Source organism: Syngnathus scovelli, chromosome 18, assembly GCF_024217435.2.
Source record: "Syngnathus scovelli strain Florida chromosome 18, RoL_Ssco_1.2, whole genome shotgun sequence".
Classification (NCBI taxonomy): domain Eukaryota; kingdom Metazoa; phylum Chordata; class Actinopteri; order Syngnathiformes; family Syngnathidae; genus Syngnathus; species Syngnathus scovelli.
The window spans coordinates 233,602-246,549 of NC_090864.1; the positions used below are offsets into that span (position 1 = coordinate 233,602).

Below are 12,948 nucleotides of genomic sequence, written 5' to 3' on the forward strand. Positions count from 1 at the left end.
ACTTCCAGCGGCCGGCGAGATCGCGCACCCGCCCGGCACATCCGGGAGGCCGTGCGCACGAGCCAAGTGGCCGAAAATAGCCCCCGCCGAGCGGATCGGCTGTTTATAAGCACCGCGGAGGTGGTCGCGGCGCCTCATTCGACTTCCAGCGGCCGGCGAGCTCGCGCACCCGCCCGGCACATCCGGGAGGCCGTGCGCACGAGCCAAGTGGCCGAAAATAGCCCCCGCCGAGCGGATCGGCTGTTTATAAGCACCGCGGAGGTGGTCGCGGCGCCTCATTCGACTTCCGGCGGGCGGCGAGCTCGCGCACCCGCCCGGCACATCCGGGAGGCCGTGCGCACGAGCCAAGTGTCCGAAAATAGCCCCCGCCGAGCGGATCGGCTGTTTATAAGCACCGCGGAGGTGGTCGCGGCGCCTCATTCGACTTCCAGCGGCCGGCGAGCTCGCGCACCCGCCCGGCACATCCGGGAGGCCGTGCGCACGAGCCAAGTGGCCGAAAATAGCCCCCGCCGAGCGGATCGGCTGTTTATAAGCACCGCGGAGGTGGTCGCGGCGCCTCATTCGACTTCCAGCGGCCGGCGAGCTCGCGCACCCGCCCGGCACATCCGGGAGGCCGTGCGCACGAGCCAAGTGGCCGAAAATAGCCCCCGCCGAGCGGATCGGCTGTTTATAAGCACCGCGGAGGTGGTCGCGGCGCCTCATTCGACTTCCAGCGGCCGGCGAGCTCGCGCACCCGCCCGGCACATCCGGGAGGCCGTGCGCACGAGCCAAGTGGCCGAAAATAGCCCCCGCCGAGCGGATCGGCGGTTTATAAGCACCGCGGAGGTGGTCGCGGCGCCTCATTCGACTTCCAGCGGGCCGCGCACTCGCGCACGCCGCCCGGTTCAAATTTTCTAAGTGCAACGCACAATGAGATGCATGAGAAACGGCCTTGGTTACCATCACATTTGAAGCGATGAATACGAAGTTAAATTTTATGACTCGGTGTATAAGTCGAGGTCGATTTTTTTCGGTCGATTTTGGATCGAAAAAGGTCGACCAATACACCGGCAAATACGGTATATATACTTATTATAAATGTAGTATTTATTTATATTGATTTATTGTTTATTTATATATATAAAGGCAGGTCCGCAAAAATATTTCTGACGCGTAGCCGGTCCGTGGCGCAAGAAAGTTTGGGGACCACTAGTCTAAAAGAATCTGGCCGTAACTGGAATAGGGTTCTACGCGAATGCCCAACGGAAAAGTGAAGTGCACAAAACCTGCATTTGGCTGTATCAAAATAAATGTCATGAAAAAGGTAAAAACACTACATGGAAGCGCAATGTGTTGTGCTGGGTTCTTTTACAAGTAAAGACTGCTGCTTTGAGTTCACAGGGAGCCATGCTCTTTATTCACTGTACATAGTCTGTCCTCTAGCGGTAAAAACGTGAACTGCAATGCTATGGCTGTCGCCACACAATGTAGGTTTTAAACTCGTGTTGTAGTTTCAGTGTCGGAGTTCAAACTAGGCTTGCAGTTTCCGAATGCCATTCGTGATGGGTGCTGTAAAAAGTTCTTGGCTTAAACGATTGAAGTGCACATAAGAAAAAAAAAAAAAAAAAAAAAGCTTACGGTAACTGGTATTCCCAGGCGGTCTCCCATCCAAGTACTAACCAGGCCCGACCCTGCTTAGCCTCCGAGATCGGACGAGAGCGGGCGCTCTCAGGGTAGTATTGCCGTAAGCCGTGAGACCGCTCAGAATTTTTCATTTTATAGACACAATCGCCCCTGAAACCATGCCAAGCAGCGGCGGGACTTGATGGCTGTGGTAAAAGTTTCCTTTCACAATTGACGTGGGGAAAAAAAAAAAAAAAGGCTTTCAGCACCTGGTATTCCCGGACGGTCACCCTTCCCTTTTGTTTTTTTTTTTTGTTTTTTTTACAACCAGGGCCGAAACAGGCTTTCTTCCAAGGCTTTTGGTGTTTTCTGGAAACATGGCTATCATGAAAAGTTATTGACAGCTTTTTATGCGGTAGCACGAATTTGCCGTTGCGACCTGCATTTTGCTGAATCAAAATAAATGCCTTGAAAAGTTTAAAAACACTTCATGGAAGTCACTTCACTGGTTTCTTTTATATCAAACAAATTGTTTTAGGTTATTCACCTGACATGTTTCGGCGGTTTCTTCCGCCTTCATCAGAGTGTCACAGATGTGATGGTGACGCGTCTTTATCAGCTGATGGATCAACATGTCAGGTGAATAACCTAAAACAATTTGTTTGATATAAAAGAAACCAGTGAAGTGATTAAATAAGGAAAAACAAAATGAACTTAGTACAATTACTTCATGGAAGTGTTGTGTTGGGTTCTTTTACAAGTCAAGCCTGCTGCTTTGAGTTCACAGGGAGCCATGCTCACTGTACATAGTCTGCTCTCTAGCGGTAAAAAATTTAACTACAATGCTGTGGATGTCACCACATAATATAGCTTTCAAACTCCTGTTATAGTTTCAATGTCGGAGTTTAAATTAGGCTTGCTGTTTCCGGATGCCATTCGTGATGGGTGTTGTAAAAAATAGCTTCTTAAACGATTGAAGTGCACATAAGAAAAAGAAAAAGCTTACAGCACCTGGTATTCCCAGGCGGTCTCCCATCCAAGTACTAACCAGGCCCGACCCTGCTTAGCTTCCGAGATCGGACGAGATCGGGCGTTCTCAGGGTAGTATGGCCGTAAGCCGTGAGGTCACCCAACATTTTGCATTTTATAGACACAATCGCCCCTGAAACTAGCGAGCGAGCCAATGAAGCCTTCAAAACTGCTTCGGCACATGGAGACCAAGCATCCTGCATTAAAAGACAAACCTTAACCACTTCGGGTTTCATTGTCTCCGATTACGCCTGGATGGGACCGGCTCGTTTCTGAGAAACAAGCTCGGTGCTCCCAATAATTCAACGTAATGGTGACTTTTATTTTTATGTGGTTTATATTTGTTTTTATGCCAGTCGTATCATTTTATTTAATCCTATTTATATATATTTATTATAAATGTAGTATTTATTTATATAGATTTATTGTTTATTTATATATATAAAGGCAGGTCCGCAAAAATATTTCTGACGCGTAGCCGGTCCGTGGCGCAAGAAAGTTTGGGGACCACTAGTCTAAAAGAAACTGGCCGTAACTGGAATAGGGTTCTACGCGAATGCCCAACGGAAAAGTGAAGTGCACAAAACCTGCATTTGGCTGTATCAAAATAAATGTCATGAAAAAGGTAAAAACACTACATGGAAGCGCAATGTGTTGTGCTGGGTTCTTTTACAAGTAAAGACTGCTGCTTTGAGTTCACAGGGAGCCATGCTCTTTATTCACTGTACATAGAGGTTTTGAACTCGTGTTGTAGTTTCAGTGTCGGAGTTCAAACTAGGCTTGCAGTTTCCGAATGCCATTCGTGATGGGTGCTGTAAAAAGTTCTTGGCTTAAACGATTGAAGTGCACATAAGAAAAAAAAAAAAGAGCTTGAAGTGCACATAAGAAAAAGAAAAAGCTTACAGCACCTGGTATTCCCAGGCAGTCTCCCATCCAAGTACTGACCAGGCCCGACCCTGCTTAGCTTCCGAGATCAGACGAGATCAGGCGTTCTCAGGGTAGTATGGCCGTAAGCTGTGAGGTGACCCAACATTTTGCATTTTATAGACACAATCGCCCCTGAAACTAGCGAGCAAGCCAATGAAGCCTTCAAAACTGCTTCGGCACATGGAGACCAAGCATCCTGCATTAAAAGACAAACCTTAACCACTTTGGGTTTCATTGTCTCCGATTACGCCTGGATGGGACCGGCTCGTTTCTGAGAAACAAGCTCGGTGCTCCAAATAATTCAACGTAATGGTGACTTTTATTTTTATGTGGTTTATATTTGTTTTTATGCCAGTCGTATCATTTTATTTAATCCTATTTATATATATTTATTATAAATGTAGTATTTATTTATATAGATTTATCCATCCATCCATCCATTTTCTGAACCGCTTAGTCCCCACGGGGGTCGCGGGCGTGCTGGAGCCTATCCCAGCCGTCATCGGGCAGTAGGCGGGGGACACCCTGAACTGGTTGCCAGCCAATCGCAGGGCACACAGAGACAGACAACCAATCGCACTCACACTCACACCTAGGGACAATTTGGAGTCTTCAATCGGCCTACCAAGCATGTTTTTGGAATGTGGGAGGAAACCGGAGTGCCCGGAGAAAACCCACGCGGGCCCGGGGAGAACATGCAAACTCCACACAGGGAGGGCCGGAGGTGGAATCGAACCCGCACCCTCCTAACTGTGAGGCGGACGTGCTACCCAGTGCGCCACCGAGCCGCCTATATAGATTTATTGTTTATTTATATATATAAAGGCAGGTCCGCAAAAATATTTCTGACGCGTAGCCGGTCCGTGGCGCAAGAAAGTTTGGGGACCACTAGTCTAAAAGAATCTGGCCGTAACTGGAATAGGGTTCTACGCGAATGCCCAACGGAAAAGTGAAGTGCACAAAACCTGCATTTGGCTGTATCAAAATAAATGTCATGAAAAAGGTAAAAACACTACATGGAAGCACAATGTGTTGTGCTGGGATCTTTTACAAGTAAAGACTGCTGCTTTGAGTTCACAGGGAGCCATGCTCTTTATTCACTGTACATAGTCTGTCCTCTAGCGGTAAAAACGTGAACTGCAATGCTATGGCTGTCGCCACACAATGTAGGTTTTAAACTCGTGTTGTAGTTTCAGTGTCGGAGTTCAAACTAGGCTTGCAGTTTCCGAATGCCATTCTTGACGGGTGCTGTAAAAAGTTCTTGGCTTAAACGATTGAAGTGCACATAAGAAAAAAAAAAAAAAAAAAAGCTTACGGTAACTGGTATTCCCAGGCGGTCTCCCATCCAAGTACTAACCAGGCCCGACCCTGCTTAGCCTCCGAGATCGGACGAGATCGGGCGCTCTCAGGGTAGTATGGCCGTAAGCCGTGAGACCGCTCAGAATTTTTCATTTTATAGACACAATCGCCCCTGAAACCATGCCAAGCAGCGGCGGGACTTGATGGCTGTGGTAAAAGTTTCCTTTCACAATTGACGTGGGGAAAAAAAAAAAAAAAAAAGGCTTTCAGCACCTGGTATTCCCGGACGGTCACCCTTCCCTTTTGTTTTTTTTTGTTTTTTTTACAACCAGGGCCGAAACAGTCTTTCTTCCAAGGCTTTTGGTGTTTTCTGGAAACATGGCTATCATGAAAAGTTATTGACAGCTTTTTATGCGGTAGCACGAATTTGCCGTTGCGACCTGCATTTTGCTGAATCAAAATAAATGCCTTGAAAAGTTTAAAAACACTTCATGGAAGTGTTGTGTTGGGTTCTTTTACAAGTCAAGCCTGCTGCTTTGAGTTCACAGGGAGCCATGCTCACTGTACATAGTCTGCTCTCTAGCGGTAAAAAATTTAACTACAATGCTGTGGATGTCACCACATAATATAGCTTTCAAACTCGTGTTATAGTTTCAATGTCGGAGTTTAAATTAGGCTTGCTGTTTCCGGATGCCATTCGTGATGGGTGTTGTAAAAAATAGCTTCTTAAACGATTGAAGTGCACATAAGAAAAAGAAAAAGCTTACAGCACCTGGTACTCCCAGGCGGTCTCCCATCCAAGTACTAACCAGGCCCGACCCTGCTTAGCTTCCGAGATCGGACGAGATCGGGCGTTCTCAGGGTAGTATGGCCGTAAGCCGTGAGGTGACCCAACATTTTGCATTTTATAGACACAATCGCCCCTGAAACTAGCGAGCGAGCCAATGAAGCCTTCAAAACTGCTTCGGCACATGGAGACCAAGCATCCTGCATTAAAAGACAAACCTTAACCACTTCGGGTTTCATTGTCTCCGATTACGCCTGGATGGGACCGGCTCGTTTCTGAGAAACAACAAGGAGAAGAACACCCATGTTCGGATGCTGTTCCTGGACTTCAGCTCAGCGTTTAACACCATCATCCCACAGCATCTAGTAGGAAAATTGGAACACCTGGGCTTCAACACCCCCCTTCGCAACTGGCTGCTAGACTTCCTCACCAACAGACCTCAGTCAGTCCGGGTCGGACAGAACACCTCTGATGTCATCACCCTCAGCACAGGCTCCCCTCAGGGCTGCGTCCTGAGCCCCCTGCTGTTCACCCTGATGACACACGACTGCGTCCCCAGGTTCACCACCAATCACATCGTGAAGTTCGCAGACGACACAACGGCGGTGGGGCTCATCAGAGACAACAACGACCTGGACTACAGAGAGGAGGTGGAGCAGCTGGTGGGCTGGTGCAGAGACAACAGCCTGATCCTGAATGTGGAGAAGATGAAGGAGATCATCGTCGACTTCAGGAAAAACCAGCCTCACCACGCTCCACTGATCATCAACAGCTCAGCTGTGGAGGTGGTCAGCAGCACCAAATTCCTGGGGGTCCACATCACAGAAGACCTCACCTGGACTATGAACACTACGGCACTGATCAAGAGGGCACAGAAGCGCTTGTACTTCCTGCGGAGGATGAGGAGAGCCCACCTGCCCCCACCCATCATGAGGACGTTCTACAGGAGCACCATAGAGAGCATTCTGACAAGCTGACTCTCTGTGTGGTGTGGAGGCTGCACCGCCTCCGATTGGAAGAACGTGAGGAGAGTGGTGAGGACAGCAGAGAGGATCATAGGGGCTCCTCTTCCCTCCATTCAGGACATTTCATCTCAGCGCTGCATGTCCCGTGCCCGTAACATCATCAATGACCCATCACACCCCCACCATGGACTGTTCTCCCTGCTGCCCTCTGGGAAGAGGTTTCGCACAATCCGCTGCAGGTCCACCAGGTTCTGCAACAGCTTTTTCCCTGCTGTCATCAGACTGTTGAACATTAGACCTGTTGAGCTCTAAACTGAACTCTGCATCACACATTCACAGAACTGTACTTTATGACACTACGGACCTCTATCTTGCACTATCTCGCACTACCAACTTTACTGAACTTGTGTAAACCCTTTAAATAGAAGTTTAATACATGGTTTAGCATTCCTCTGCACACTCTTGAATACTGTTTTGCCTACTTGCACTATTGCATAATTAGCACTGCTGCACTTTATACTTATTTGTAATATATATATATATACAGTATATGTATATATATATTTTCATAGGATATGTTACTTCTATTCAACTGCAATATCACTACTTTGTTGTAAGCCGTGTGCAACGAAATTTCGTTTTGTATGCACCATGTGCAGACAAGATGACAATAAAGTTTGTCTAAGTCATGTCAGGTCAGCTGTCTGGAGAGAGAGAGAAGTCAGGACCTGCGGGCGGAGCACCACCGTGCCACCGCCGCCATGACGGAACTCAAAAGCAAACTCCATGAGGAGAAGCAGAAAGAGTTAGCCGTTACCAGGGAGACATTACTGCGGCAGCATGAAATGGAGCTGATGAGAGTGATCAAAATCAAAGATGGAGAGATCCAGCGACTGAATGCCTTGGTCCTCAGCCTGAGGGACGGCTCCATGGACAAGGTGATCCGCTCAATCCGTGTCTGACTATCCGCACGCCACGTCGGGCTCCGATGCGGCCGCTACCGTATTGTGTAGCTTGTCCTCAGTAAGCGTCGCGGCGCTCCGTTGCGGTCTCAACGGCCCGATGTGGCGCAATGTCTGCTCAGGTGAGGAGCGGGGGCGCTTTGCTGGCGGAAGTGGAGGAGACGCGGCGGTGTCGGGAGACCGAGCGGTGTCGCCTCCACCAGGAGCGCGGAAGAAGCCCTGGCAGCGGCCCAGCAGGCCTGGCAGTCCCGAGCGGCCGAGCTCCGATCGGCTCATCACCAGCATCGGGAGGAGCTGAGCCGAACCAAGAGAGACTGCGAGAGGGAGATCCGCCGACTGGTAGGACTGATCAGATGCGCGGTGCGTGGCTATGTTCCCAATTTCGTTGTATACCTGCAGTGCAATGACACCTAAGGCATTCTATTCTATTCTATTTCACAAGAAGAAAACGTCCGGTTGCTCGCTTCGCTTTTGTCACAGCAATGGTGTTCTAGTCGATTCAAGATAAAAATTGGCCGGTTGCTCTCTTTGTTTTTGTCACAATTCTGGCAAATGAGTTTGCCCGCCTGCCTGAGCGCTCCCCGTTTGTACATCCAGATGGATGAGATCAAGCTGAAAGACAGAGCGGTTAGTGTTTTGGATAAATCCCTGGGGCCGGCCACGTCCACCGCCTTCAGCTGCAGACTCAGGCTGCCGAGCAGCAGATCGCTGCCCTGAGGGATTCCCAAAGGGCGGGCCTAAACTACCCTGGAAGTGGGGTCAACGGCGCTACTAGCAATCCTCTTCATAGCGTAAGCCACCTCATCACACACTTGCAGTACGCATGACTTAGTTCGTTGCTGGAGGAAGGTAGCACAAAAACAGTTTTGAACTTTGAACGAGTGGTTGTGTGTGTGTGTTGCGGGGCGTTTTCAGTCTCAGGAGGATCGGGACACGCGAAGGTTTCATCTGAAAATCGCTGAGCTCAGCGCAGTCATCAGGAAACTGGAGGATCGAAACGCCCTGCTTTCTGAAGAGCGCAATGAACTGGTAATTTATTGACGGCACGCTTGAAGGTTTGCGCTACGTTTGATGCGCGCCATCCAGCGAGGCACCCATTGCGCTTGCTTATTAGTTGAGCGGCGCGGCGAGTCGGTTGCCTGGTAGATGTCTTTTATTGGGAGCCAAAGCCACGATTCCGTTCAAACCGATGCAAAAGGAATGGATACGTTCTGGCCCGCGTGTTGTGCGTCTTTCGCATCCCGCACTTCATGCTTGCAGCTTAAGCGACTGAGAGAAACAGAAAGCCAGTTTCTGCCACTCCTGTACAAAAACAAACGCCTGAGCAGGAAGAATGAAGAACTCTCACTGGTGCTGTGTCGCCTTGAAAACAAAGTGCGCTTTGTCACCCAGGAGAACGAGGAGATGGCAAGCTTGGTAAGTCGACGCGGACAACGGCGGCGTGCCAACAGAGTCCACTGCATTTGTGTTCCACAGAGAAGGCCTAGTTCGCTCAATGACCTGGAGCGCGGTTGCGGCCAGCAGGACGGTGAAATGGAGTTCCTTCAAGTTGTGGAGCAGCGGCACATCATCGACGACTTGTCCAAGGTCTTCAGGCAGGTGACTCGGTGCACGTACGGCAGCGCCGCGCTCGCTCGCTGTCGCCAGGAAACCTTTTCCGTCCAAAGCTTGGCCGGCGGCCGCCATCCAAAAAATTGGCCCCTTAAACTCCGACCTTTCAAGCAGGAGCATTGTGCGCACGCGTTTGAACACGCTTTAGACTTGTTTTGCCGTTTTCAGCAGCTCAAAGCTCCCGTTTTGTCAGCGCCTTTGCCACTCGCTGTGCGCTGAAAACGACGGACTCGCCCGGCTGCTCAGCCCGTCAACCATGAGCCGCGAGCGCGACGTCATTGTCCGTAGGCAGCTAGTGGCAAAATGCACCCTGTTAGAGTTGCGCTCGCTCCAACTTATTTTGCAAGAACCACACGGGAGACAAGTAAGTTCTTTTGGACACCTGCAGGTGGAGAGTCCATCCGTTGTACGAATGAAGTCTGACTCTCGGCTCCCGCACGAGCATTTTTATTAAGAGAAACAGGGTGGGTGTAAGAGTGGATTGAATAGAGAAAGCCCTTGACCTCTAGTCAAAACATAGCAAGGGATGTTTTACGACTTTGTGTAGGAAGGGATAAGCGATAGGGATAAATAAGGGATAAATAATATTATTTATTACAGGTTGCAGTCAAAGTCAAAGCAACATAATCATACGATAAAGATAATCTGGAAAACCCTGACACACCCTGTAGTTGTCTCCTCCTTTCAGACCAGAGAAAAGCTGATGGTAGTGTCAAACGCACCTCTTTCAATAATCACTCTTCCCTTAAATATCTACGAAAGTTATTTAATTCTCTAACATGTTCGGAGTTACTTTTTACGCGGCCCGTCAAAAGGGGAAACGGGCCTGCGCCCTTCAAATAATTAAATTACTTTCAGTTCTACACCAAACCGATAATCCGATTCAAACACTTCCGTTAATTTATTCAGACGAAGCAAACTTTCAAACGGATTGAAATTCACTCGTGTCTCAAATAACTACGAAAGTTATTCAATTCTCTAAAATTGTCTGATGTTACTTTTATTTATTACGGTCCTATGTTATACCATAATAACCCCCCGCACATTAATCAAATTGTCAAATCAACCCCGAACCATCGATTGTACATTCAGTACAAATCAGCGCACAACAAAGTAGATGAATATACACAACAAAAATCAACACAAATCTTAATCACTCCAGAAACCGAACAATTTCACCCACTGATACCCGTGTTAATAAAATCATTCAATCCCAGAACAATTCGATTGCAAAACACAGTTCATGAAAGAGGGAATCAATTTTTAGCCAAGCAAAGAAATCAAGAAGTAAAAATCACATTTGTGCTTCTCCAAACAATTTATGTCACGCCACTATTCTCATAGTGACGGGTCCCTTGATCGAATTGACTAACAATATTGCTTTAAGCTGTTACAGAATACATTTTTAGCCAAGCAAAGAAATCAAAAAGTAAAAATCACATTTGTGCGTCCATGCGTGACTCACAATCCGACACCGTGTTCCTGTTTTATTTCTATTTTAACTTGCTTAGCTTATTTTGGCCCCTTTTTTGGTCTCATGTTTTGGTCTGGCGCCATCTTTTGGACAAATTTGGAATTTCAGCTCTGCCAATTTATTCCTGTGAACAATCCATATTTTACCATTTGCACCATCTCTTCCCCCCATGTTACATGACAGTAGAAATGGGTCACTATCAAAGCAGAGTAGCAGATCTGGAGTCAGCGCTGAAGCAACAAGGACAGGTAAGCTTATCAATGAGCACACCTTTTTCTCAGACAAAATAGCTACATTCTTCAGTCACTCATTCGTCTGGCATTACTGGACCAACACCCCCCCCCCCCTGAACGTGGCTGGGAAAATGTGGAGAAAAGCAAATGTCATTTTCCAGTCAACCAAAGAATTTGTGGATGAAAATGACACAACATTCCAAAGCTGTCCACGCGTTTGTCTCTTCTAGAATGTCAAGTGGGTGGAGGAGAAGCAGCTGCTGCGTCAGAGCAATCAGCAGTTGGCCGAAAAGGTGACGGAAAGAAAGGCGCTGGGCGGAGTCGCTTGGCGTCACACCCGTCCGGAAGCCCCGCAGATGAGGTCTGACTGTCTTTTCAGGTCAGGCGGATGGAGGCGGAAGAAGCGCGTCTGAAAGAGCACATCCAGGATATCCGAGACCAAAACGAACTGCTTGAGTTCCGCATCCTGGAGCTGGAGGTGGGAAGACTCGCACAAGCGTTTTGAGGCCAGAGATGTGACGGACGGACGGACGGACGGACGGACGGACGGATGCATGCCTCTGCCTTTCAGGAGAGGGAGTGGCGCTCCCCCGTCTTGAAGTTTCTGCAAGTCCGTTTCCCAGACGGCCTCAGCCCTTTGCAGATCTACTGCGAGGCCGACGGCGTGAGCGTACGTAAGGCGTCCCTCGCAACCCTAACCTTAACCTGAGGTCCCAGAACACCTTACATTGCTCCTTGCGCCTTTCCCCAGGACATCGTCATCAGTGATCTGATGAAGAAGCTGGACATCCTGGGCGATAACGCCGTAAGTGTATGTCGAACTCCTTATGTTCGCACTCCACGAGACTCGGCGGCTCAAATGTGACTTTTGGAAGGCTTTGCGCTGAAAGAACCTTGTTGACGCTGTGCCTTTGGGCTCTTGCAGAATCTCACCAACGAGGAGCAGGTGGTCGTGATTCACGCCAGGACCCTTCCCACCCTAGCCGAGAAGGTAACGCGCACGTCCACGCACGCTCTCGCATTCTGCTTATGTGACAGCAGCCTTTCCTCAGTGGTTAGAATACATCAAAGTGACCAAGTCAGCACTTCAACAGAAGATGTTGGACATTGAAAGTGAGAAGGTAGACAGACACGCGACATCAGCCAAGGGGAACTCGGGGCAATGTGCCCCAACAATTCTGACCTTGAGCTGTGCTAGGATATGTTCTGCAACCAGAAGGGCTACCTGGATGAAGAGTTGGACTTCAGGAAGCGTTCCATGGACCAGGCTCATAAGGTAAGCCGCCCTCAAATCTCCCGCCGGACTACTGATGGACGAGGATTGCGGCCCAGAGGATCATGGAGCTGGAGGCCATGTTGTACGAGGCGCTACCGCAGCGGGACTGCCCCGCCACGGACGGCGAAAAAGCCAGCCACGCTGGCGTGAATGACGTGCTGACGGCGGATCAGAGACAAGAGCTTAGGAGCGCCGTGGACCAATGGAAGCGAGCCCTGATGTGGGAGTTGAGGGAGCGCGACGCTTGCATCCTCCAAGAGAGAATGGATCTGCTGCACAGCGCGCAACAGGTAAGGGCCCAAAGCCAGCCCGGCACTTACTTGCACGCTTACTGGCTTTTGAAGGCTACTTTCCATTTGTCCGTCCTAGAGGAACAAAGAGCTGAAAGAATTCATCGAAGCTCAGAAGAGACAAATCAAACAATTGGAGGAGAAGTTTCTGTTTCTCTTTCTAGTCTTCTCCTTGGCCTTCATTCTGTGGCCCTAACACCAGCTGGTGAGTGAGCTCCAGCGGCACCGCACTCGACACCTCCGATACACTGCCAGCCGGTCTCAGACGTTGGCAGACGCTCCGATGCCGACGTATACCCCCCGCCACGGTGACAGAGGCACCGCGTCACACCGGCGCTCATCCAATCAGAAGGCAGGAAAGGCAAATTCACATGCAGGGCACTCTTGAACCAGAAGAGAGCGCCACAAAAAACGGTTGTTGCCCCAAACGCGCACTAAAAAGGGTCAGAATAACAAGAGTCCCACCGGCCAGCCGGGGCCACCCGTCCATCCA

At 49.3% G+C, this 12,948-nt stretch overlaps 1 protein-coding gene, 1 long non-coding RNA gene, 4 other non-coding genes and 1 pseudogene across 6 annotated transcripts; 2 read left to right on the forward strand and 5 right to left on the reverse strand.

Moving 5' to 3' along the window:
• Positions 1–1,610: 1,610 nt before the first annotated feature.
• On the reverse strand, positions 1,611–1,729 carry LOC125986381 (5S ribosomal RNA; annotated as a pseudogene).
• Positions 1,730–2,601: 872 nt separating this feature from the next.
• Positions 2,602–2,720, reverse strand: LOC125986430 (5S ribosomal RNA). Its single transcript, XR_007487629.1, has one exon. It is a non-coding gene; the product is annotated as a 5S ribosomal RNA (ribosomal RNA).
• Positions 2,721–3,527: 807 nt separating this feature from the next.
• LOC125986446 (5S ribosomal RNA) lies at positions 3,528–3,646 on the reverse strand. The gene has a single exon (XR_007487645.1). It is a non-coding gene; the product is annotated as a 5S ribosomal RNA (ribosomal RNA).
• A 1,220-nt stretch (positions 3,647–4,866) lies between these two features.
• LOC125986451 (5S ribosomal RNA) lies at positions 4,867–4,985 on the reverse strand. Its single transcript, XR_007487650.1, has one exon. It is a non-coding gene; the product is annotated as a 5S ribosomal RNA (ribosomal RNA).
• Positions 4,986–5,617: 632 nt separating this feature from the next.
• LOC125986432 (5S ribosomal RNA) lies at positions 5,618–5,736 on the reverse strand. Its single transcript, XR_007487631.1, has one exon. It is a non-coding gene; the product is annotated as a 5S ribosomal RNA (ribosomal RNA).
• Positions 5,737–9,416: 3,680 nt separating this feature from the next.
• Positions 9,417–11,387, forward strand: LOC125985973 (uncharacterized). Its single transcript, XR_011085725.1, has 3 exons — positions 9,417–10,904; positions 11,120–11,182; positions 11,269–11,387. It is a non-coding gene; the product is annotated as an uncharacterized lncRNA (long non-coding RNA).
• Positions 11,388–12,145: 758 nt separating this feature from the next.
• Positions 12,146–12,895, forward strand: LOC137839572 (janus kinase and microtubule-interacting protein 3-like). Its single transcript, XM_068648729.1, has 2 exons — positions 12,146–12,455; positions 12,535–12,895. Exons 1-2 carry the CDS (start codon positions 12,228–12,230, stop codon positions 12,649–12,651), a joined length of 345 nt encoding a protein of 114 aa, XP_068504830.1. The 5' UTR covers positions 12,146–12,227; the 3' UTR covers positions 12,652–12,895.
• The last annotated feature ends 53 nt before the right edge of the window (positions 12,896–12,948 follow it).